This window comes from Microtus oregoni, unplaced genomic scaffold (assembly GCF_018167655.1).
Source record: "Microtus oregoni isolate MIOR12 unplaced genomic scaffold, Mior012 000014F_ref0000157, whole genome shotgun sequence".
Taxonomy (NCBI): domain Eukaryota; kingdom Metazoa; phylum Chordata; class Mammalia; order Rodentia; family Cricetidae; genus Microtus; species Microtus oregoni.
This window is the reverse complement of record NW_024543073.1, coordinates 23,317,675-23,343,074: the sequence shown is the minus strand read 5'-3', so window position 1 is coordinate 23,343,074 and position 25,400 is coordinate 23,317,675. Positions and strand designations below refer to the sequence as shown.

General features: G+C 47.1%; 1 protein-coding gene across 1 annotated transcript; it reads left to right on the top strand.

Annotated features, from left to right (window-relative positions):
* The first annotated feature begins 4,202 nt into the window (after positions 1 to 4,202).
* Positions 4,203 to 22,394, top strand: Ankrd34b (ankyrin repeat domain 34B). The gene is made up of 5 exons (XM_041663769.1): positions 4,203 to 4,524; positions 5,402 to 5,547; positions 7,123 to 7,205; positions 12,241 to 12,299; positions 18,509 to 22,394. Exon 5 carries the CDS (start codon positions 18,532 to 18,534, stop codon positions 20,053 to 20,055), a length of 1,524 nt encoding a protein of 507 aa, XP_041519703.1. The 5' UTR covers positions 4,203 to 4,524; positions 5,402 to 5,547; positions 7,123 to 7,205; positions 12,241 to 12,299; positions 18,509 to 18,531; the 3' UTR covers positions 20,056 to 22,394.
* The last annotated feature ends 3,006 nt before the right edge of the window (positions 22,395 to 25,400 follow it).

Below are 25,400 nucleotides of genomic sequence, written 5' to 3'. Positions count from 1 at the left end.
ACAGTTCCATCTGCCCCAGGCGTATGTGAGGAAATGTTGGCATACTAAATAAAAACACTAAAATTGATCCAAAGCTATTTTAACTGATATTTAAATGTAGATTCTGTTCCTGGACATTCCAAGGTTCACGGGACAATTGTCCTTGTTCAGGGCTTTAGCGGTCACCTCTCCTTCCTTAGGCCTGCCTCGTCCTATCCAGAACTCCCTTAAGGCATCAGACACAGAACCACCTTCTCTATCCTGATGCACAGCAGCCTAACCATCAACTGTGAGTCTCTTTGTCCCAGGGCAGGCCTTTCACCCAGTCACGGACATTCGCAAAACTGGATAACCTCATCTCACCATCTCCACAGCAGCTTATACACTAAGCCAGTTATAAAGGCCAAGAAACAAAGCACTGGGATCTAAACTTTGGAAAATTATAGCCTTTTAATAAAATCAAATGGGTCAATGTACAGGAAGGAAAAATTGGTCTCTCACTTCTGAAGGACAGCTGTCAAGCCCTAAGAGCCACAATACTACTTACCTGCTGGGCACATTGAGTTACAGAGGCCCAGCCCCCAGCCCAGAGAAACACCTGAGCTGACCAATCCTTGGTTCGTACATACAATTTATATCTCATAGCTTTTTAGGAAAATCCCATAGGCTGTTTGGAGGCCAGTTTTTCTGGGCATCTTTTCAAGAGCTGTGGACTGTCTCGGCAGATACATGGGAAGCTGAGTCTTGGCAAGACAGAGTACATACAGGATTAGGGGTCATGGGTGGGTGCATGGGATCCATGCTGGGCATAGACTCCAAGGCCTTATGCACACTGGGTAGATGCTTTGTTGCTGAGATAAATCCCCCAACCAGGCTCTGACTTCAAGCACAATCTTTGGAAGGAGCCATTAGCTCTCATTGCTAACTCTTCTAGCACTTTTACTCCATTTAGTTTTGGCTTGTTTGGTTTCGGGGTTTTGTTCCGCTATGAGACAGTCTTGCTGTGGAACCCAGGCTGCCCACAAAGCTGTGGCAGTCCTTTTATCAGCAGACCCAAATTCCCAATTTCTCTTGAGAAGACAAAAGCAGATTGCGAGGTTTATGATAAAGATGCTCATCGAAGCCAAGCATCTACCTTTACCTTCAGTGTAGGATGGAGGGTATGTACCTTCAAGAAGTTCTGTAGCCCCTGCCCTGTTCTGCTTCCTCTGCTCTCCCTTCTTCGGGTCGGGGAGAGCCTCCTTACCAGGTTCCGTGGCTCAAAGATCATTGGGAAGAGTCACAAAGCTCTTCCTGTTCCTGGTTCCCCTCCTAAGTGTACCTTGGAGCCAAGATGGTCTTGCTGGCAAAATATGGTATAACATCCAACCTGTCTCCTCTCATATAAGGTTGCTGGACTAAGATGGGTTTAATCTAGGAACTTAAGCTGTGTGTCCTGGAACCTCTTTGGGGACCAGCCTTACAGAGGTCACCCCTTCTTGCCCTTGCCTCCTCTTGGCTCCTGCAGTAAGTCAGTCCTCATGATTCCTCTATGAGTCCTGAGACAGATAAGTCCCAAGAGCTGGAGAATGAGAAGGGACACAGTCTGGTTCAGGGACACTTTCCTTTGACCACAGGACCTTGCCACTGAAAAGCACTTTTCAGGGTTCTGGACTCTGGGAAGTCCAAAGGCTCGGCATCTGGACAGAGCTGCTCTTGTGGTTTCAGATGGTTCTGCTGCAGCATCCTTGGGAGAGAACGAACACTGCTCTTCACATAGTGGAGAGTACAGAGACACCAGCCTACCCCCTCGGGCCGTTTCTCCAGGGCTGTATCGCACCAGAAGGGCCACGCTCTCAGGACTCACCTCCTCAACGCCATCTATAAACAGCACCACATTGCATGTGCATTTCGACCTCTCACTGGGAGGAGCACATCCAGACCACAGCATCCCATACAGCAGATAAAGCCGGCCCACCTTCTCTAACCTTTCGCTCAGCATAGGTGTTTCTAGCCTAAAGCATCCTGAGCTCCCGTTCTGTGAGCTCCTTGGGGTAGCGACCAGAAATGAGTTTCCACCCTCCTGTCTCCTGACCTGGCACAGCACCGGGCCCACGGGAAAATCCTCATTGTTTCCTTATCCCCACCTCCCAGCCGTCTCTTGTCGCCAGCAAACACCTTCCAATGCTTCAGTGGTGGGGGTAGCAAGCCAGATGATAGCCTGCCAAAGAAGTTCACAGCCTCATTCCTGGAACCCATGAATATGTTACGTTCTGCGGGGAGAGGAACTTTGTAGGTGTGATTAAATTATGAATCTCGAGATGGCAGATTATCCAAGTGAGCCCAGGGCAATTACGAAGCTAATTACCAAGAGCGAGGCAGGAAAGTCAGAAGTGAGAAGGATGCAGAGGGTTCAGGGGAGAAAAAGACAAGCCAGAGCAGAGGAGTGAGGGGAAAGAAAGGAAAGAGAAAGAGAGATGACACAGAGGGACAGAGACGGACAGACAGACAGACACACACACTCATGGCGGGGGGCGGGAGAGAGATCCGAACATGATATGGAGGAAGAGACTACTAACCAAGGAATCCGAGGCAGCCTTTGAAAGTCACAAGAGGCGAGGAAAACAGATTTTTTTTCCCCACAGCCATCCAGAACCAGCACAGCCCCACAACTGCTGATTTTAGTCATGTTAAAGCCAAGTCTGGACTTCTGACTGCCAGATCTCCCCACAACTGCTGATTTTAGTCATGTTAAAGCCAAGTCTGGACTTCTGACTGCCAGATCTGTAAGCAAGTAAATAGATCGGCACTATTTTAAGATACCATGTGATTTGGTTGTGATAATAATCGATAAGGAACTAATAATGTGGGAGTGAAATTGGATCAACTTTGAAGACTGGCAATATCCACAGAAGCTGAACACATGCCAGCTTCATGAGTCATAACTCCACTTCCAGCTACGCCCCCCACAGAAATGTGTATACAGGTGGGCAGGAGATAGCACCTGCTGGGTTCATAGCAGCATCTTTGAACTTTCCCAAGCCCGAGAATAGCCCAGATGTCTACCAGGAGCAGAATAAATCAAGATATACAGACACAATGGGATATCACACTTCTAAGAGAGTGAGAAAACCACAACTGTGCATTGTATATGGTCTGAAACGTAACACCAAGGGGGGAAAGCCAGGCAAACACACAAAGAGCAAAGCAACTCTTTTCATAGTAATGTGTTCTGTTTTTTGACCTGCATGATGCTTCTGTTCATGTGGAATCACTGAACTTGTGGTCTATACCTTTTAGTATATGTGCTATATATACAGAAGTAAAAATGGAGAGAGAGAGAGAGAGAGAGAGAGAGAGAGGGAGGGGGAGAGAGAGAGAGAGAGAGAGAGAGAAATGGGAGATAACCCATGCCTCTAAACTTTTATGAAGTTCGTTGTGTTCTTTCTGGGGCTGTCCAGATGAATGTGTGACAGGGAAGAGTGAGCCACCCCAGGCAATCCACATTCTTAGAACATACCTCTGATGCAACTTGTCCTTGAGTGTGCGCCAAGTGCTCAGTCAAAGGACCAGTTTTACCCGAATTTTGTTTAAATAAAGAATATCTATCTAGGGGTATATTATCTTTCCCTTTGGGGGAACTCGTGCCTTCTGTCTTCTGGTCTCTTTCCCAGCACTAAAATGGCAGAGGAGACCATCAGCCTGGCTCCAGAAAACTCTTTGATTGACATTACCTGGTCAAAAAAGATCTATCTTTTCCTCCACTGGCTGCTTCAAGATATATGAAGAGCTGAAACCTTTTCATCTACTTAATTTCCCTTTTTCTTGATGTTTCTGTGGAGTTGAATACCTCAATTTTATTTTTGCAAAATTTTGTTAGCTATTCTATTAAGCCTTAATTAGAGTATAATGAGGTCATAAATTCATAAAAATAAAAACAAGACGGTTGCTCCCACAAACAGCCTTGAAGTGAGTCTCTGATTTTACCTTAAAGTGGGGGAAGAGAGTAAGGAAAGGGACCCGTGAAAGCTGAATCTCAGACCCACAAAATGGATATGAGATGGAAGGGAACGTGGACGAAGACCCGGACTAGGGGCACCCAGGGGTCATCTTCATTGGTCCATGCTGTGCCCCTTTGCTCTCCCACCAGTCGCTGCAGTCAAAGCTCCGTTGCCTGGAGGGGGACGGGGCGGGGCATAGGAGCGAAGGCGGGGCTTCGGGGAGCATCTTTGGGCCCCCGAGGCCAGTGCTGGCCCGCCGCCCCCACCTGCAGCGCGGTGGAGCGCGGGCGCGTCACTCCCAGCGGAAGCGCCAGCCCCGCGTCTGGCGAGGTGCGCGCCTCGCGGCTCCCGTTCCAGAGCTTCGTGGCCCGCCTATGTCTGCAGAGCAGGGGCGGGGGCCCGGGGACGGGGGCCCGGGGCCACGGACTGGGGACTGAGATCGAAGTCCTGGGACTCAGATACTGCGGAATCGTAGACAGTCATCCGGTTCAGCTCAGACGGTGCTTCGGGGTGGGAGCAGATCGAGAAGGTGAAGGACCACTGCGGATCCGACAGCGCGTCCCAGGTCAGTCCGTCCGCTGCACTTGGGGAAACTTTGGGATGCGGTGACGACTGCGAGAAGAGGGCACTGAGGGTTGCGAGGCCGCATGGCCCCGGTGCACCCTGCGAACCGGTACCTGCTACGCATTTGACACCGCAGCTGCTGGAGCGGGGACCGAGACCCTGCTGCCGCGGACCACTGCGGGCCACCGGGGGCTAGCTGGCTTCGGGGGCCTTCTGGGAGCCTCCGGCTTGCCCGCGCCCTGCCGCGCGCCTCCGGGTCCCCGCGGGTCCCCAGCTCCCTTTGGCGGCTCGCTCCCAGACCCCGCGGGGCTGCGGATTCCGCCTTCTCCCGGCCTCGGGGTGCTGGCGGAGTGGCCCGGGGCCCAGGGCTGAGGGGTGACGGCCCCGCGGCTGGAGCGGCGCGCGCTCGGCCAGTGGAGCGCGCGGGTCGCGGGGTCCAGCTGGAGCGCGTGGCCGCAGGTGCCCGTGGCCGCTGGGCAGAGGTGCCGAGCGCGGGCTGGGGCCGCGGAGCCGATTGCAACCTCAGGCTACAGAAACCAGGGTCGCTGGGTGGGCAGTCCTGTCCCCGCGGCTCCCCGAGCGTGCACATCCTTGGCACCCGGCATCCAGACCCCCTCAGCGGGAGGCGGGCTAAAGAACGGCGGTGCCCGGGAGGAGGACCAGTGCTGCCCGCTCTGACACGCCATCTCCCCAGCGAGGGCGGGGTGCTAGGCTGGCGGGCTGCACGGGGACCACTGCCCAGGACCTCCTGGCACAAGCCCTTTTCGTGGACAACCGCCTGCCCTGGCTTGGAGTGGAGGCGACGAAATGAGCACCCCGCCCCCATTCGCGCCCCAGCGCTGTCGCCCCAGTCACCTTCCTTTGCCCTTCTCCTACAGCACCTTGGACTTGCTCCCTCCTGAACTGGGGAAAATCTGAGGAAACCAAGCAGGGACCTTGGAGACGCCGCCTGCATTCTCAACAGCCTGGAAATCCAGTCACCTTGGTACCTCCTCGCTGCTTCCCAGACACTTCGGAGGGGCAGGTTTGCCATTTCTATCCCCATCCCTATCCCATCCCCCGTCTGTCTCTGCTGAGGAAGGGAATCTTCTGAGAGAAGTTGGGATTTAGGTACCCTGTAACCTAGCCTCAGAGCCCAAGGGGCAGCTCATAGGTAACTAAATGCCATCCTAGCTTTGTAGCTTTGTGAGGGAAACAAACCTTATCTACTAACTCCTTCCCTTGGGCAGTTTTGAATATTTCTTAGAAGACTGGAGACCCAAGGAAGCCGACTTTACTGGCCAATTATTGCACCCTTAGCTTGGCTCTGACTCTCTCCTTCTGGGAAGAGACACATTCTGCTTATGACCTCTGGCTGGCCTCGGTCCAATCGCGGCCTGGCCTTGGGCTGCCATCAGGACTGTGGTTTTAAAGACCTGATTGAAAGGAAAGGCTGCAAACCTCCAGCCATAATTGGCTCAAACTCTGGGTTGTACTCTTCCCTGGGACCTGCCGGCTCCCTAGTCCCGCTCTGGGCTGTGGCAGCACCTCTGCCCTTCAAGCCAGCAAGAAAATCGGTTGTCAAACCACTTGGGGATGATGATGGAGGCGTCCCCTGTGTGAGCAGGTGCGGGATTTGGAAGCAATCAGGAAACAAACAGGAATGAGGAATCTTTTTTAAAAGGCCCGCATGATTCTGGGACTAAGAAAAGATGGAGATGCTGCTGGGGTATGATACTTGGCCTCTCCTTGTCAGGTCCCACCAGCCCAGTGGACTCACATATGCAGGACCTGTACTGGGTGATGTATGTTCAGAACCTAGCACCTACTGAACTCCTGAGCAGTAAATGCATTCCGAATGTTAAACTCCTCACAATCACCTACTAAGTGTAATGTAGATGTTGACTCCCCCCCCCCCCCCCACACACACACCTTAGGAATGATACCCTGCCGCCTCTTCCACATGAGGGCAGGAACTAGGACAATGGAAAGGATCATTTTGAGCTTTGGAGACATATGCCCATTTTACAGCGCCATAGCCAGTCTACTGTTTAATAAGAGAGCGCACAAAGGCAAATCCCTGTCCTGTCCAAATGAATAGAGAGCTGGGGATGGTGGGAGGACACAAGCAACAGGAAAATTCATCTCTATGATGTCTTTCCAAGCATGCCAGTCTTTTGGTACTGCCATGTTGGGTACCACACAAATCAGGTACCCCAAACCGAGCCCTGCCTTGGGAAGTCTGTCATCTAAGAGGCAGGGAGATACTGAGATACAGTACCCAGAAGCTAGTATTTAACTCAGGCAGGCAGGTACTAGGAATGACCTTGGGAGGGTGCACTCACAGATCGTGAACTGAACCGGAGGAGCGCGGGGGCCCCACCAACTCTAGCAGACCTTGTGTGGTGGGCTTGCCTGCAAACGGACTTCAGCTAGGTTGCTGTGCGTGGGATCCCTTCCAGACTCATTTACAAACTCGTAGTCAGTGAAATGTGATAAACCGAACACTGGAGGGATTTCTAAACAAGGAATTAAAGAACTCGACTCCAAATGGAAGAGATTCAGGCAACAAATCGTCAGTGTTTATGTGCCTCTGAATAGCTCTGATTTCCTTCGGTAGGAGCTGACAGCTGGCTGACAGAAAGCTCACCCAGGGAGAGAGGAGACAAAAATCAAGTGTGGAATTAGGAATAATGTTTTCAGGTAACTTTCTATTTCCATTTGGAGTGGGTGTCTGGGAGGGTGAGTGTAGTTCTGCTTTGAATTGCTCCCTTTATCCACAGATATTTTTTCCAAGGGCTCCAGACTCTAAGATGCCAGGCTTCGCTTCTCTCTTCTAGTTTCCTAGTAGCAGGGCAGTGAGCTGAGAATCCCAGCATTGAGCCTGAAAATGCCCTTTATTCTCACTGTCTGCTGCCTCCATTAGCTGTGGTCTTTCTGATTTGCTCAGAGGGTTCATCGTTGGTTTCCTGCCCCAGAAACTGCTTGTAGGCTGCTCAAGGTGGGGGCAGTATCTGGAAGTCCAGGCGCTCTGTCCCCACCTTTTGTTTTCTGTCCTTTGCCTCATTGCCACTTAGTGTGGTACCTGGGACTACGGGGACCTATATAGTTCGAGGGTCATGTGTACCAGTCACATGACAGCATTTACCATTCTGCCAGCTCTCCTCTCTTTGCAAAGCTTATTTCAAAATTTTCATTTGATAATACCTTTCTTCCTGTTGCCTTTATTCTTGGAAGTATATGCCTTTTAGCCTTAAAAAATGGTAAATAAATTTTGAGTGGAAGTTTACCAGTAGAGAAAGGTGGTGAAACAATACACCAAGCATACAGTGATGGTTCTAACTAAAGTTAAAGACTTCTAGTTAGCTATTTGGATGCACACCTTCCTAGACCTGGATGGAGGGGGGAGGACCTTGGACTTCCACAGGGCAGGGAACCCTGACTGCTCTTTGGACTGGAAAGGGAGAGGGAAGGGGATGGGGGAAGGGGGAGGGGGAGGGAAATGAGAGGAGGGGAGGAGGTGGAAATTTTATTTTTAAGTAAAAATAATAATAATAAAAAAGACTTCTAGTTAGAACAAGGAATTGGGCTGGAGCAATGACCCAACAGTTAAGAACTGCTCTTCCAAAGGACCCAGATTTAATCCCCAGAATCCACATGACCCCTTACAACCACCTATAACTCTAGTCCCAGAGAATCTGATGCCCTTTTCTGGCACCTGAGAGAACCAACATAGACATGCAGGCAGGCATTCATACACATAAAGTAAAAGTTAAAAAAGAAATAAAATAGAGAAGGGGTTTACACAACTATTTCATAATTAAGACCTTCTAATAATGTAGGAACCTATGTGGAAAATCTAGCAAGTTCCTACTAGATTCCACTCAGTCCGATGAAACATTACTGACATAGTAAAAAGGTCATTTCCAATAGTCCAATAGTCTTGCTTCATTTATCAAGCACTGTCTGTTTTGTGGCATGTGTGCATGGTGTGTGTGTGTGTGTGTGTGTGTGTGTGTGTGCACATACATGGGTGCACACTGCCTGTGTGTGCCCACATGCTGGTGTCCAGGTACATGTCCATGTGTGCATGGTGTGTGTGTGTACCTGGGTGCACACTGCTCATGTGTGCCCACCTGCTGGTGTACAGGCACATGTGTACCTCTGTGTGTGTGTATACATGGATTCACACTTGTTGTAAAGAAGGCCACTTGTTGATCCCTGGCTGCTCAGCCCCAGAATAATTACACAGAAACTATATTAATTAAATCACTGTTTGGCCCATTAGTTCTAGCTTCTTATTGGCTAACTCTTACATATTAATTTAACTCATCTCCATTAATCTGTGTATTGCCACGTGGCTGTGGCTTATCGGGAAAAGTTTTGGAGTCTATCTCCAGCGGGGCTACATGGCTTCTCTCTGACTCCGCCCTTCTTTCTCCCGGCATTCAGCTTAGTTTTCCCTGCCTAGCTCTGTTCCCTTATAGGCCCAAAGAAGTTCCTTTATTAACCAATGATATTCACAGCATACAGAGGAGAAGCCCACATCACACACTACTCATGTGTGAACTTGTGCATGTACACCTGTGTGTGTGCATGGTGTCTGTGTGTGCATACCTATGTACACTGTGTGCGTATGGTGGCCAGAAGTTGAGAGTAGATGGTGTCTTCCTCAGCTGCTCTCCTCCTTTTTTTTTTTTTTTAAATCAAGGCTTTCACTGAACTTAGAGCTCACTGATTCAGCTAGTCTGGTTACCCAGTGTACTCTGGGGTCTCCTGTCTTCACTTTCCACATGTTGGGATTACAGGCCGGCTACCATATCCATCCTACATTATGTGGGTGCTGTGGACCTGAACTCTAGTCCTCCTGCTTGCATGGCGAATGCTGTATGGATGAACACATCTCCCTAACAGGGAACTCAACACCAGGTGGGTTAGTCTACTGGTCAGTGAGGCCCAGGAATGTATCTACTTCTGCTTCTCAAGTGCTGGGGTAACAGGCATGCACCTCCCATGTCCATATTTCTTTGAGCTTCAGTTCTGTACCTCAAACTCAGTTCCTCAGGCTCTCAGCACAACTGCTTTATCCGCCAATCCATCTTCCCATCTCTTGTCATTTTAAAAGACTTTGGATTTGGAATATGACAAAAAAATGTTAAATTCTGAGATAAACTTCTTAAAAAGGAGAATGAATCAAGTAGAACGTGAAGCAGAAAAAACTCCTTCTAGTGCTGCCTCTTGGTTTCATGTCCACACTGCAAAAATATTATAAAAATATTATAAGCTAGCTCCCAAATAACAACACAGAGGGACTTCGTATTAATTATGAAATCTCGGCCTTAGCTTAGGCTTGTTCCTAAGTAGTTCTTGTAACTTCAGTGAACCCATTTCTATTAATCTAAGTGCTGCCACACGACTCATGGCTTTCACCTCTCCCCCTGCATCCTGCTCCCTTTGCATCGGGCTCATACCCTGCCTTTCTTCCTCTCTGTCCCCACAGTCCCACCTAACCTCTTCCTGCCTAGCTAATGGCCATGCAGCTCTTTAGTAAACCAATCACAGCGATACATCTTCAAACAGTATAAAGGATTATTCTGCAACAGCAGATGATGAAGCCAACATTCCAACAGGCCAAGGCTTGCCTGGACATACAGCTAACAGGGAAGTTTGGATCAAATTCTGCATCTGTCTGTTCTGAATCTGCACTGAACTGTGACTTGCATGGAAGACACACTGTGTCAAGAAAGTAGAATAGCAAAGGGGCTGACTGTCCTCATGGTGTTGGCCCTGGGTTCTCAGGGTGGGGCTTCCTCCCACAGGAGGAAAGATCATTTTAGGCAAGAAAAGTGGTCTTCATCAATCACTCTGTGAAAAGCAAATCAGATTCAAATGTCAGGATTTGTGGTCTACAGATCGATCTGGCAAGATGAAAGAACTCCCTGAAAGAGGGTAAAGGCCTAAAGACAGGGCTGCTCAAGTGAGGCGCTGACTACAGAATGAGGTGCCGGAAGCCTAGTCATAACCTCTGGGGAATGAAGTACCCGACGATCTTTTTCTACAAAAGCTGAAGTTTTTATTTTTTTTTTTTATTTTTTTTTATTTTTTTTTTAAATTTATTTATTTATTAAGGATTTCTGCCTCGTCCCCACAACCGCTTCCCATTTCCCTCCCCCTCCCCCCGATCAAGTCCCCCTCCCTCATCTGCTCGAAGAGCAATCAGGGTTCCCTGACCTGTGGGAAGCCCAAGGACTGCCCACCTCTATCCAGGTCTCGTAAGGTGAGCATTCAAACTGCCTAGGCTCCCACAAAGCCAGTACGTGCAGTAGGATCAAAAACCCACTGCAATCAGTAACAGAATGGCCCCACTATTAAAATGTGAGCAAACTCAGAAGCCATTAGAGCACATGGAAGGACAGACCCATGGTGTAAACACTCTGGAGACTGAAGCAGAGGATTGCTGGAGCCCAGGGATTCAGGCCAGTCTGAACAGCCTAGCATAAGGTCCAGGGCTGGGGAGCTGGCTCAGTCAGTTAAGACTGAAGCAGAGGATTGCTGGAACCCAGGTATTCAGGCCAGTCTGAACAGCCTAGCATAAGGTCCAGGGCTGGGGAGCTGGCTCAGTCAGTTAAGTACATGCCATGCAAATGTGAGGACCTGAGTTTTTGTCTCTGGCATCCATGTAAATGGTGCACTCTTGTGCACTCAGCACTGGGGAAGCAGAGTCAGCCAGACCCACAGACTGCCTAGCCAGCCAAAGAGCCTTATCCAAGATCCCTGGGTCCTAGTGACAGACCTTATCTCAAATAGCAAGGCATGAAGCTCCTGAAGGACACTGGAGAGTGACTTGGGCTGCACACAGGCATGCCCCACCACCAGTGAGCATGCCTCCATCCACACATAATGATGATGTGAACGCAGAGTTCGTTCCAGTGGGAAGTAAACCGCCTGGACTCCTTTCTGCTTAATAATTCTCTAGGCCTCCGGAGAGAAGGCTTGGCATCATCTGCATAACAGCCATTTGGTAGTCAGCTCCCCTGCAGCTCACCACACCCCCATTTCTGTAGGATAGAGAAGAGGCTGCTGCCCCTCTCGGATATCCCCACCTCCAGTTTGGTACAACTTCCTCTCTTAGAGCCTCCTGCTAAGTGCTTAGGGTTAGTGTTGTAGAGAAGGGCTTTACATGAGGGGTGTGTGTGTGTGTGTGTGTATGTATGTGTGTGTGTGTGTGTGTGTATAAGTAAAGCCTTTCCATATTTCCACACTTAAAGGTTCTGAAGAATGAGAACAACCAGATAAGAGTCCAAATTCTAGAAACTATAGGAAAGTGTAATATTGAAAGTCTGAGCCAAGGCATGGTGGTACACATCTCGAATCCCAGCACTCTGAGTTCGAGGTCCAGCCTGGTCTCCATAGTGTACATAGTGAGTTCCAGGACAGCCAAGGCTACATAATTGTCTGGAGAGCATCAACAACAAAGACATAATAACCTGTTCTTATTTCAGGGTCTGTTTCTCAAGCATGACTTTGGCTTTAAGGATTTTTTTTAACTTGCTTTTTTTTTTTGTGATTGCTACTGTATCATTTCTTTGCTTGGAGTTACTAAGTGCTTTCTGTATTTGAAATTATGTTCCAATGCCTCCTATTTTCTTTGTATATTAAACCCACTTGTATATGAAAATTGCAAAGAAGTGGTTTCTTTGGTGTTCTCATGTGAACTTTCAAATGCTTATGCTTCCAGAATAGACCCACGAGTTGGGACCCACACTGCCATCTGAAGTCCTGCATCCCAAGCTTCAGGTATGTTTTGATAGTAGAGTCGCTTTTCTAGACTGTGATGATAGGGGCATTTGCTTCCCTTTGGGTTATGCACCCACTCACTGAGTGCTTGGCTGTGCATCATGAACAATATCAAAATGGAGGCAGTTCAGTTTGGGGTATTGTCTTCTATGAGCTTATTTATGGCAACGCCAATGGAACAATGAAACACTGGGCAGCAAATACCGTTAATAATACCGTGAGAACTGGACTGTGTTGTGCAGGAAGGCCTCGTATGACCTGCCTTTGCATATGCTGATCTTTTCTGCATGCAGGCTCCTATCACACCGAGGGTGGTCCTGTGTGGAAGAGTGTGTGAAATGCACCGTTTAAAGACCAGACAGACGCCTCTAAATACCACACCTGTGCTGAGCATCACTGGGCCTTTAGGGGCCTCTGGGAAACCCTCCCAGATCACACTGTTTTCCTCACTCCACCAATAGCCTCTTTCCCTTTGGATGCTAGTCATAGTTATCCTCTATGCTTTCGTCGCTATCCCGTGACTTCTAAGAAGAATAACTTTAATTAGTTAACAAGCACGACACTAGATGAATTGGGTCACAGTGGCTGTATGTGCTGGGTCTCAGAAGACAAGCTGCCTCAGGATTCATGGGTGCTTACGGGAACCCCTCTAGGCAGGGTCAGGAGTGAGTCCTAGGATCCATGGGGCATGGTTTCCAGCCTGGGCATGATGCAGCGTGGTGATTATGTGTCCAAGGGGTATGGGGTTGCTCAGCCTTTCTCCAGCTAAGCCCACCAGGACTTGGAGCTAAAAGGAGCACAGAAGCAGGACAGGAGGGGACACAGAAGCATCAGAACACAGCAAATAGAGACAAGAACCGAAGCCAAGCTGCTGCGTGCATTGGGCCTCAGCTCGCAGATGGAACATGGAGGGGTGACCATTGAGGATGTCTGCGCACATCCATCAAAGCTGGCAGGCCCCTCCAGCATTTTCAGGGAGCTTGGGGTACTTCTCTTCCATGATCTTCAGCTTTTGGATTCTATGTGTGCTATTTTTTCTTGTTTACAATTTCATCTTGGTGGATTCTATCCTTTGGTTAATTCTTGAGAGTATGTCCCAATTCTTGCCTGGAGGTTTGGCTAAATATAGAATTCTAAGCAGAGGGTCATTTCTCCTTCGGATATTTAAAGACATTTCTGCATTGGTCTCATTGTTATTGTTGATGTACCTGAATCTAAATGCAGTGTGTGGCTTATCCCCACGCCCAAGGGCCTTTCCCTTCCCCTGCCATCAAGACTGTAGATGTAGTACTTGTCAGTGCTCTGGAAGTTCACACATACATGTTATGGGTGTACACTGTTTCATTCAAAGGACAATGCTCTGACTAGGTATCTTTTGATTTGTTAGCTCTTTATTCCCCTCCCCCACTTCTGTTTATGATGTCACCTCTTGGTCCCCTTTTGATAGTTTCCTTGCTGATGCTGTGGAAAGAATACTCCTACGAAAAGCAAGCTGAGGGGAGAGGCTTTGTTTGGCTTCCAGTTCCAGCTCATAGTCATTGAGAGCAGTCAGGGCAGGGACTCAAGGCAGGCAGGAAGTGTGGAAGAATTGCCTGCCGGCTCCCTGTCTGGTTTGCTCACAGGTTCACGTAGGGTAGCTTTCTCCTACATCCCAAGACCAGCTTCTTAGCAATGGTGTGGTCCACAGAGAGCTGGGACCTTCTGCGTCAGTTACTAATCAAGGCATTTACCCAGAGACATGCCCACAGGCAGGACTGACCTAGGCAGGTCCTAAATCAAATCTTTCTTCCCAGGCAACTCATAAGCTGACAGCTGATGCTAACTAGGACACTATTCTACCACTTTTTCTTGGTACAAATATTATTTATTTTTCTCGTTTTGTTTTTTGTTGTTTTGCTAGTTTTTATTGTTCTTTTTTCTTTCTTTTTCTGTTTTGTTTGTTTGGTTGGTTGGTTTTTTGTTTTTTGTTTCGCGAGATGGGGTCTCTCTGTGAGGCTGTCACCAACCCTCCTGCTTCTCCTTCCCAAGTGCTAGGATTACAGGCAGGTGCCATGAAAGCCCAGCTTTTCTCTTTTGTTTTCACTTTACCATGTTTGAGGTTCTTACCACAGCTGCCATCCACTTTTTCTATTGCCTTTTTTAAAAAAATGTGTACTGGTGTTTTGCCTGCATGTATGTCTGTGTGAGGGTGTGAGGGTGTCAAATCTTGGAGCTACAGACAGTTGTTAGCTGCCATGTGGGTTCTGGGAACTGAACCCGATCCTCTGGAAGAGCAGTCAGTGCTCTTAACTACTGAGCCCTCTCTCCAGCCCACTTCTATTGACTTTTGCAGGCTTCTTTCATGTTCTTTAGTGATTTCATGGTCTCCAACTATTTTTTCACAGACTTACCTCACACTTATGACATCTCTTATTTCTTCGAGGATACTGAGATTTTGAAGTTTGAATTCTCCTGACTACTGTCTTTTCCCTCCAGTTTACCCTGGTATCTGTCTCTATTTTTTTCATGACTGAAGGGCTAGAAGGAAAGACCAGTGAGAAGCTTGAGCATAGAGGTGATGCTTGCTAACTGGGAGCCTCACTGTGGAATGCTGGCGGCATGTGAAATCCCAAGGTACTGGCTCAGGCAAGTCCAGCTGTTGAATGCAGACCTGAGCAGCTTCCTCCTGAGGGGTCAGGTGCTGCGGACCATCAGCTGGTCAGGAGGGCGGGATGAACCAGCTCTTTTCAAACAGTGGTCATTAAACAATCACTTACTTGTCTTCAGTCTAAAGACCCTGTGCTTTACCATTTTCAGAGAACAAACCTCCGGATGGCCCCAGGGTGGAAGCAGGGCGCCCATCTATCCCTGGTGGTCTGGAGCTGGAGGCACTGCCTATTGTCCGCATTTCCCAGGCTTTCTCATGCCACCATTGCTCAGGGATCTGGGTGAGGCCGGGACTGACATAATGCCTAGGGATGGAATCTCAGAATATGTGGTAGGAAGGCTGCTGTCTGACTCGCGAAGGCTTTGCCTGGTCCCTAACATCTTTTGACCTGCCCCTCCTTATCCTGGTTCTAAACTTCTCTGCTTTAAAAAAACTCTATGTTGTCATGAGCTAAGTTCTTAGCTTTCTCGGGCTGGCTCCTCTGCTTTCGGGCTTCCATGATGTTGCTGTTTTCCTTTGTCTTCACTCTGGCTTTGTGAGTGTGTGTCTTTGGGAAAACTAGTTTGTTCTGCGAAGTTTCAGGAGGGAGCCAAATGGGTTGTGTGCACAATTCCATGTAAGCCCTAACCCTGGCATCTGCGACAATATTTCCTGAGTTTGGTTCTGCCCCTGTAAGCAGAATCTGGCATCACGGATAACAGCAGTTAAGGCTTTGGCATCTCCCTTCTTCCTCTGTCTACCTGCAAAAATCCCCTTCTTAAAAACTTACTGTTAATTTAAACCATAATTATTCTCATTGCATGTATGATATGTGAGTAGACACAAGGCATGAGGCACATGTGGAGGTCGGAGGACAACTTTCTGGAGTCGGTTCTCTCTTTCTCCCTTTATGTAGGCTCCAGGGATCGAACCCAAGTCATCAAGCTTACACGGCAAGCACTTTTACCTACTAAGCCTTCTCACTGGCCCCTTATTTTATCAATTGATTGATTGATTGATTGGTGATGGGGTCAGAGCTAAAGCCTTTCAATGCTTTACCACTTAACTACATTCCTAGCCCACCCTGCTAAACTCGTAGTCTACAAAAAGAAGCTCCAGTGTCTGGTTTCTGCGAAGCCTATTTGTGTGCTTAAATTCCTACCGCTGTTTACATCTCAGGGATCTTACTGAGACCAGCCCCGTGCAGCATCTTCCACAGTCTCCATACGCAGCCCTCATGAACTCCCCGGGATGGCTGGTGTCTCATGAACTCCCCGGGATGGCTGGTGTCTCATGAACTCCCCGGGATGGCTGGTGTCTCATGAACTCCCGGGGATGGGCTGGTATCTCATGAACTCCCCGGGATGGCTGGTGTCTCATGAACTCCCCGGGATGGTGTCTCATGAACTCCCCAGGATGGGCTGGTGTCTCATGAACTCCCCAGGATGGCTGGTATCTCATGAACTCCCGGGGATGGGCTGGTGTCTCATGAACTCCCGGGGATGGGCTGGTGTCTCATGAACTCCCTGGGATGGCTGGTGTCTCATGAACTCCCGGGGATGGGCTGGTGTCTCATGAACTCCCGGGGATGGGATGGTGTCTCATGAACTCCCCGGGATGGGCTGGTGTCTCATGAACTCCCGGGGATGGGCTGGTGTCTCATGAACTCCCCGGGATGGGCTGGTATCTCATGAACTCCCTGGGATGGGCTGGTGTCTCATGAACTCCCTGGGATGGGCTGGTGTCTCATGAACTCCCCGGGATGGCTGGTGTCTCATGAACTCCCGGGGATGGGCTGGTGTCTCATGAACTCCCCGGGATGGCTGGTGTCTCATGAACTCCCCGGGATGGCTGGTGTCTCATGAACTCCCGGGGATGGGCTGGTGTCTCATGAACTCCCCGGGATGGCTGGTGTCTCATGAACTCCCCGGGATGGCTGGTGTCTCATGAACTCCCCGGGATGGGCTGGTGTCTCATGAACTCCCCGGGATGGCTGGTGTCTCATGAACTTTCCGGAATGGGCTGATGTCTCTGTGGCTCTGCCCAGTGTCTATGGGGAACTGACAGATGTCCACATTGAATTCATTTCTGTGCATGCTTACTTCATCTTGTCCCCTCCACTTTCTGCTCTCTTCCTTCTGATAAGAGACAGGTGTGTTAACCACCAGTGGTATCATCAAACAGAAATTCATGTCCTATAATCCTAATCCTCACTTGTTTATTTTTGAGACAGGGTCTCACTCTGTAGTTTCCACACTGGCCATAAATATATTATGTAGACCAGGTTGACCTCAAACTCATGGTGATCCTCCTGCCTAAGCCTCTCAAACACCAGGATTACAAGAGTGCTCCACCATGCAGGTAGTCATAATTTACATTTAAAAATGAGCGATTGGTTAGTTTACTGTGCTAGGTTGATATTGTATAGAAATGAACAGCTATATTTGCCTAGAAATGTTCCTAGTTTTCATTTTTACAAGGATAATGCACTGTGTGAAATAGAGATAGTCTTATCTATGTGGGTTTGATTACAACAATTAATAAAATATGCTCTAAATAATGAAAAAAGCCAATGACTAGTAGAAACAGTATTTTTCAAACAATTATTCAGATTATGTCTACATGTTCTACATATCACTTTTATAGAACAATCTGATCTTTGTCTCCTACTGTGTGCACAACTGAAAGACAAATTTTCTCTTAGCTCAATATAAAGTGATCATTATTACCCCATAATGAAATTATCTATTGAGGGATCTGAGACATTTAAATAAATTGAACATGTATTTTTAGTGTCAATAGAAAAAAATTAAATATTTATAAAGCCCGAGTGCTCCTTTTAAAGTTTCTTTTAACTTCATTATTCTTATTTTATGTATATATGTGTATGCTAGTTTTGCCCACAAGTATGCCTGAGTACAGCTTGTCTACCTGGTGCCTGTGGGGGAGGGGCCAGAAGAAGGTATCAGACCCACTGAAACTGGTGTTACAGTTTTGAGCTACCATGTGGCTGTTGGGAATGGAATCTGGATGATCTGAAAAGGGCAGCCAGTGCTCTTAATGACTGAGTCACCTCTCCGAACTCTTTAAAAAAATTCAAACACTTTCTTTGAGATTTACTTTTATTTAGGTGTGTGTGCATGTGTGAGGGGAATGCATTGGGCTGGGGAGACATACATGGACCCATGTGCGTGAACTAGTGCAGTCACATGAGGAGACAGAGGAGGGTCTCTGCGATTCTCTCTTAGACCCTTGAGACAGGGTCTCTCACTAGACCTAAAACTCACCTTTGCAGCGGGGCTAGCTGGTCAGGGAGATCCTAGAATCTACTGTTTTCTCTGACCCCAATGCTTGAGTCACAGGGTCACGTGGCCATTCTTGGCATCTAACTGGGGTGCTCGAGAGTCAAACTCGAGCCCTCATGCTTGCATAGTTCACTCATTGCCCTGGCCCCAGTTCGTGATTCTGCTCCGCTCCCATTAATAACACAATCCCATCTATGTCCCTTTCATACATACTTCAGAGATAGGCAAAATGAATTGGACATCGAGTCTGATTAATCTTCAACTTCTTTGATAACCAGGTATCGATCTCTGACTTTTGAAGATGGATGAAGGCACAGAAGTTTCTACTGATGGAAATTCCTTGATCAAGGCTGTGCATCAGAGCCGGCTTCGCCTCACAAGACTTTTGCTAGAAGGTGGTGCCTACATCAATGAGAGCAATGACCGTGGAGAAACGCCTTTAATGATTGCCTGTAAGACCAAACACATTGACCAGCAGAGCGTCGGTAGAGCCAAGATGGTTAAATACCTTCTAGAGAACAGTGCTGACCCGAACATCCAGGACAAATCCGGGAAAAGCGCTCTGATGCACGCATGCTTAGAAAGAGCTGGCCCGGAAGTGGTTTCCTTGCTCCTCAAGAGTGGGGCGGACCTCAGCTTGCAGGACCATTCTGGTTACTCAGCTCTGGTTTATGCTATAAACGCAGAAGACAGAGATACCCTGAAAGTCCTCCTTAGTGCGTGCCAGGCTAAAGGGAAAGAGGTCATTATCATAACGACAGCAAAGTCGCCCTCTGGGAGGCACACCACCCAGCAGTACCTCAACATGCCTCCCGCGGACATGGATGGGAGCCATCCGCCAGTCACGCCTTCAGAAATTGACATCAAAACTGCCTCGATGCCACCGTCATATTCTTCGGAGACGGACTTGACACTTTTTGGCTTTAAAGATAAGGAGTTTTCTGGAAACAGTGATAATACCTGGGACCCGGACTCTCCTCGGCAGAAGCCTGTGATGACCCCTAACGGGCCCAAGCTATCCCAGATTGGGTCAGGCTGGATCAAGAATCCCCCATCATTAAAGCACCAGGCCCGAGTGGCCTCCTTGCAAGAGGAGCTCCAAGATATCACGCCAGAGGAGGAAATAGCTTACAAGACCAACGCGCTGGCGCTGTCCAAGCGCTTTATCACTAGACATCAGAGCATCGATGTTAAAGACACCGCACACTTGCTCAGGGCCTTTGACCAGGTCAACTCAAAGAAGACTTCATATGATGAACTAAATTACCACTCCTTGTTTCCGGAAGGAAACCAGCCATGCATGGAAATTCCCGCTGACCAGGACCCAGACCCTAACCAGACCCTCTTCGCCTCCACTTTAAGAAGTATAGTTCAAAAGCGAAACTCGGGAGCCAGTCACTACAGCTCCGATTCTCAGCTCTCAGATGGTGTTCCGCCTCCGAGCGTAGAAGAAGGCAAAGCTGGAAAGAAAAAGATCTTTGCGCCGTCTCCTTCCTTGCCCAAAGAATTAATGGAGACTGGCCCTCCGGGCCCCCTGAGCAGGAGGAACCACGCGGTTTTAGAAAGGCGGGGTTCTGGAGCGTTCCCCATCGATCACAGCCTCGGGCAGAGTAGACCCGGCTTTCTGCCCCCCTTAAATGTAAATCCTCACCCTCCTATCACAGACGTCGGTGTCAGCAGCAAGATCTGCAGCCTGCTTTCCTGTGGCCAAAAAGCGCTTATGCCAACTGTTCCTAGTTTCCCAAAGGAATTCAAAAACAAAAAGATGTTGTTAAGACGACAGTCTCTGCAGACAGAACAAATTAAGCAGTTAGTAAATTTTTAAGAGATGGCTAGAAAACACATCATGTCCAAACGTCTGTATCAGAAAAAGATAGAGAAGAAATCTTAACTGTATCCTTTCAAGTTTTAGCTAGTGCATCACGGCTAGGCAGATGAAAATATAGTGTATTTTGTGTTAGGTACAGTGAGCACACCATAATATATAGCTTCCGAGGAAATTCTAACAAAATGAAAGCCGTTTTTCTCAAAACCTCCAGTATTTATCGACTTTCATGTGGTCCAAGTTTTCCATCTAAACAAAAATGCTCCAAGAAAGAAAGGTACACATGCTAGAAACGATTTTTAAAATTTCAGACTGGCTTCATGTTCTATTATGAAACAATGTTTTCAAGTTAGTAATTTTGTCAACACTTTATGTCAACGAGGTTGTAATTTTCCGTGATGTCAAAATCACCAAAGAAACCCTGACATCAGTGAGGCTAAACTGTAAGGGAAGGATGAACAGATTCTTTAAAAATGTTGACTCAGACAAGTGAAAGTCTTATTAAAACAATGTAAACATGAAAAACTAGTTAGAAAGAGCAACCGCTGCTCATAATGGCTGCCATACCTGCATCAGAATGGCAGGCAATGGGGCCGAGGAGACAGCATACTGGCAGTGCAAGCTGAGGTCCTGAGTGTGGATTCCTAGAATCCACCTAACAGCTAGACCCAATAGTGCAAGTTTGCGCAATCCTGGCGTTCTCTGCGGGGAGATGAGGGGCAGAGCCAGGAGAATCCCCAGAAGCTCATGGCTCTGATAATCTGACTCTGAGGTGGTGAGACCTTGCCTCAAACAAGGGGACAAGGGATGACCGACCCCCAAAGGTAGTGCTCTGACAGCCACGCACTCCTCCCCCACACTGGCAAGGCAGGGCAGCAAGCCATATGCCAAATTCTGTTCTCTTTGCACCGTGTATTGCTTTCAAACAAACTTACCAATCATGTTATCTTATGGTATTATTCCTCGTGTGTGGTTTTTTTTTTTTTTGAGTCTCTTGCCCATAGGTTTCCAACAAGATAATATAAAAATTAAAAAGGGTTCCCTTGATTTGCATTATTCTTTTCTTCCCAAAAGAAATGGGATTCCCCTTGACTTACATTATCCTTGTCTTTCCAAAAGAAACACCCAAAACAGGGCAGGGGTGGGGATGGGCTGCAAAACGTTTGGGATTGAGCATAAATGGAAATTAAATGCTTGCTTCATTCTAAAAACAGAAAAGCTGATTAACATTAGTTCTTTAGCTAAAAGTACAAAAGCCAAGTAGAACCTTAATCATAAAACATATTACTGGGTCACTACTAAGCAGTATCTTTATTTCTGATATGTAGATATTAGACAGTCATATAAAGATATATAATGCCCTTGGTGTGACATTTGGATCATCTAGTATCTTAGGGTCAATAAATAACTTTTAACAAAGTACACATTATTATAAGATATTCTAAAAATTACAGTATTACCTACATGACTTCAAAGTCTGGTGTTCAAAGACTTCTTTCTTCCTTGCAGCAGTTCTGAAGCAAAGACTGATAGAAACAGAAACCCCAGGGTGTGAGTCCAATGACATCATCCACAGCTTCAATTCCTCGCCCAACAGGTGGCATGATGCCTTTCTTGGTAATTTGATATCAGCAATTTGAAGTGTACATAAAATTATGTAATTATCTGTGGCTTTTATTTTAAAAACTAATTGTAGGTTTTTCCATTTAATGTTTTAAAGAAAATATTAATTACATTAGAAAATATTTTTATTCACAAATCAAAATTGTACTGATGTTTCTAAGTAGCTGGATTCCTTTCATGAGTTTTACTATCACAAAAAGCACCTGACCTCACACTGCAAGAAGGTAGTTCGGAAGAGAATGTAAATAGGGTAATTCATTATCAAGATGCTATCAATAAAGACTTAAAATAGCATTTTGACCAAGTTTTATTTCTCCGTCAAATACTAATAGGAAACACTGCAACATGATTTCAAGAGAAATTGTGCCGCACATGTAACTTAAACAACAAAAAGATAAGAATAACATGAGAACATGGTTGACCATCATCAGAGTTTTTAACCTCTCTCACTCCTAAGAACATTGTAAGTACTCAGGCTGTGAGAGTCTGGTTCTAAAGCCATTTTATGAGGCTTTTTACTGCACTAAATGGTTATCACTGGGAGCCCATGATGAGTTTCCTACAAGAGTCTGTGTCTGTAGTGGGGAGAGACGGGCTACGTTCCTTGCCACCCCAGCTCCCGGTTGCCTGGCTAGCTTATGCCCCGAAATAATTACACGGAAAACTGTATTCTTTTAAATACTGCTTGGCCCATGAGCTCTAGCCTCTTACTGGCTAATTCTCACATCTTGATTAGCCCATTTCTAATAATCTGTGTAGCACCACGAAGTGGTAGCTTGCCAGGAAGATTCTTAACCTGCGTCTGTGTCAGAGAGGGGAATCATGACGACTGCCTGACTCGGCTTCTTTCTCCCAGCATTCTGTTCTGTTTACTCCGCCTATCTAAATTCTACCCTATCAGAGGGCCAAGCAGTTTCTTTATTAACCAATGAAAGCAACAAATAGATACAAGACCCACCTCCATCATGTGTGTGTGTGTATGTATATGTGCGCATGTGCATGCACATACATATTTATTTTACATTTATATTTGAATTTCATGTAGAGTTGGATTTAACTTTAACTTAGAGGTCAAATAACACTTCACATACTGGCTTTACAGTTACCATTCTTAGTTCCAGGTGAGCAGAATTTCCTCGATCATAACTAATACAGACCCAGGGAAACAGTCATTCAGAGGGGACAGGGCAGGCCTTGTTACTAAGACAAGCTTGACATTGCCTATCCAAAGAAGGCATCTACACCTCCATAGTGTATCCTCAGTAGAGATGCACAGGCCAGGCATCTAGTCACAGAACCCTTTGCAAGTCTCGTTCTGTTCCCTAATAATTCACTTAAAAGAGAGATGGCATTTTTAAGGGTGACGAAGAGGTTTCTAGGAGTGCCAGAGATAGCAAATCAGCCGGCTGCAGTGGACTTGCTCACCAGCTTCGCCATGTACAGATGGGTCAGTCCGTCATAAAGAACAAGATGACATCACTTGCAGGAAAATCGATAGAGACAGATCCCATCATATTAAGCAAAACATGCCAGACTTGGATAACTACATGTATTTTGTCATAGGGAAACTATTTTAAATCTATAGAGTTAAACATGGCTATGATCTGGAAACTATTTGGGGGAGGAAAGGGAACAGTGGAAGAGGAACAAGAGGAGGTGCAGGGGTTAGATATGAACACAATGTATGATGTCACCTGCGTGAGTATATTAAAATGAAGCTAGAGAGATAGTTTGGGGGTGAAGTTACTGTGGAAGCATGGAGACACGAGTTCAGGTCTTCAGGATTCACATAAACTAGCTATGGCTATGAGCATGCGTAACCCCAGGAGGAGAGGCAGGATTCGGGGGAGAGGGTTGTGGCTAGCCAATCACACAAGTTCCAAGCTTAGTAAGAGACCTCTTCCCAGAAAACAAAATAGAGAACAATAAGGAAAGACACCCAAGGTTGACCTCTGGCCTACACTCACTCACACACACACACACAGACACACACACAGACACACACACAGACGTACATACACACACACACACAGGTACATACACATGTACATATACATATGTACATACACACACCTGTGCATACAACACATCCATGTCACAATTGTAAGGTAATTCCACCAAGAAACACACCCACACTCGTAAAGCCAAACAGAAAGTCTGTATTGCCAGCTGGCAACTGCACGGGGAACTTGCCAAAATCATGCAGCCCCAAGCCACACCATTCTTTGCATTTTATGCACAAAAACCACATCCTGGTTGGCGCACTTTGGTTAGCCAGGACAGTTAGTGAGAAGTGAAACTACAGAAGCCAAAAAGCAAGGTTAACACAGTTAGGGACTTTGCTGGATTCTGAAACTCTGGTCTATCTTTGATGAATTAGGTCTCTGTTCCCATCTTGGCAATTGTAGGGGTTTCTGTGCTAGGTTGTAAGGTCAAGATGGCACCTCTAACATGGTGTCAGTTGTGCTAGGATCTCAGGGCCTGTTACATTATGGCACTCATTTTGTGTGATGAATAGATGCTAATAATTATTTAAAATAAAATAAAATTTTAAGAGCATCTCTCATTCCCCTTTACCCTTGCTCTTTCTGCCTCCGGGAAACCTGACGTTGTCCTGGGTGGTGATAATGGTATGGGCTACATCATATTCTTTTAGGAAACGGCAGTTTTGGTCTTTAGTTTTGCTTTTTTCCTTGTTTATTTTTTTTTTTGTTTTGTTTGGAGATATGGTTTCTCTGTATAACCCTGGTTGTCCTGGAACTAGCTCTGTAGACCAGGCTGGTCTTGAACTCATAGATCTGTCTGCCTCTGTCTTCTGAATACTGGGATTAAAGGGGTGTGCCATCACTGCCCGGCAGTAGTTTTCAAAATCAACTTTTCATTCCTATCCCCTATCTATATTTTTTTCTCCCTTTTTTCATCTCTCCTTTTCCCCCACACTTCCTGTGAGTCTGTCTACATTTTCCAGACTGACCTAGAACTTCTGAGCCCACAGGATTTATGTGCCTCAGCCTACCTAGGCTAGGAGCTGGAATTGTAGGCAACACCCTGCTTGGCTTGAAATCTATTTTAACACAAGGCTTAATTCAATCGGAAGCCATAATTCTTAGTAGATTAAAAATTGTATTTATATAGTCTTGTCTAGTTGCGTTGTCTCTAGGTCATATTTACTTGTTTTGTTGCGATTGAGTATTATTAATAGTTCAGGCTGGCCTTGAACTGAAAATGCTCTTGCCTTGGCCTCTGAATGATGGAATTATGGGCAAGCACCACCATACCTGGCTATTATTTATTCTTTGGTAATTTCATGCATATACACAATGTATATCATCCACTCTCAGCTGACTCTTGGATCGCAAGTCCACGTTCCTAGGAGAGTCAAACCATAGCAAATCTGTCAGATACGGGAGACTCACCTTCCCAAGTGGACACCGTATCTCTGCAAACCTTCTGTCAGAGTCTACAGTTAAAGAAAGGGAAGGGAAAGAAAAAAGAAGGCTAGGAAGGATGTCCTGCAGATAGCGGGAACTGTGCAAGGACTCCAGTCTGCCAGGCTGCAGGATCAAACCTGCAATGAGAAGCTTAGCGGTCGTGAAGGCCGTGGGTTCAGCGGCACGGAGCTAGGACGAGCAATGGCTGGTGAGGGAAACGGGCAGCTTCAGTTAATCACCGGTCTAGGGGCGTCTGTGTGTGCTGGAACTGCCAACGGGGCCAGATCACGC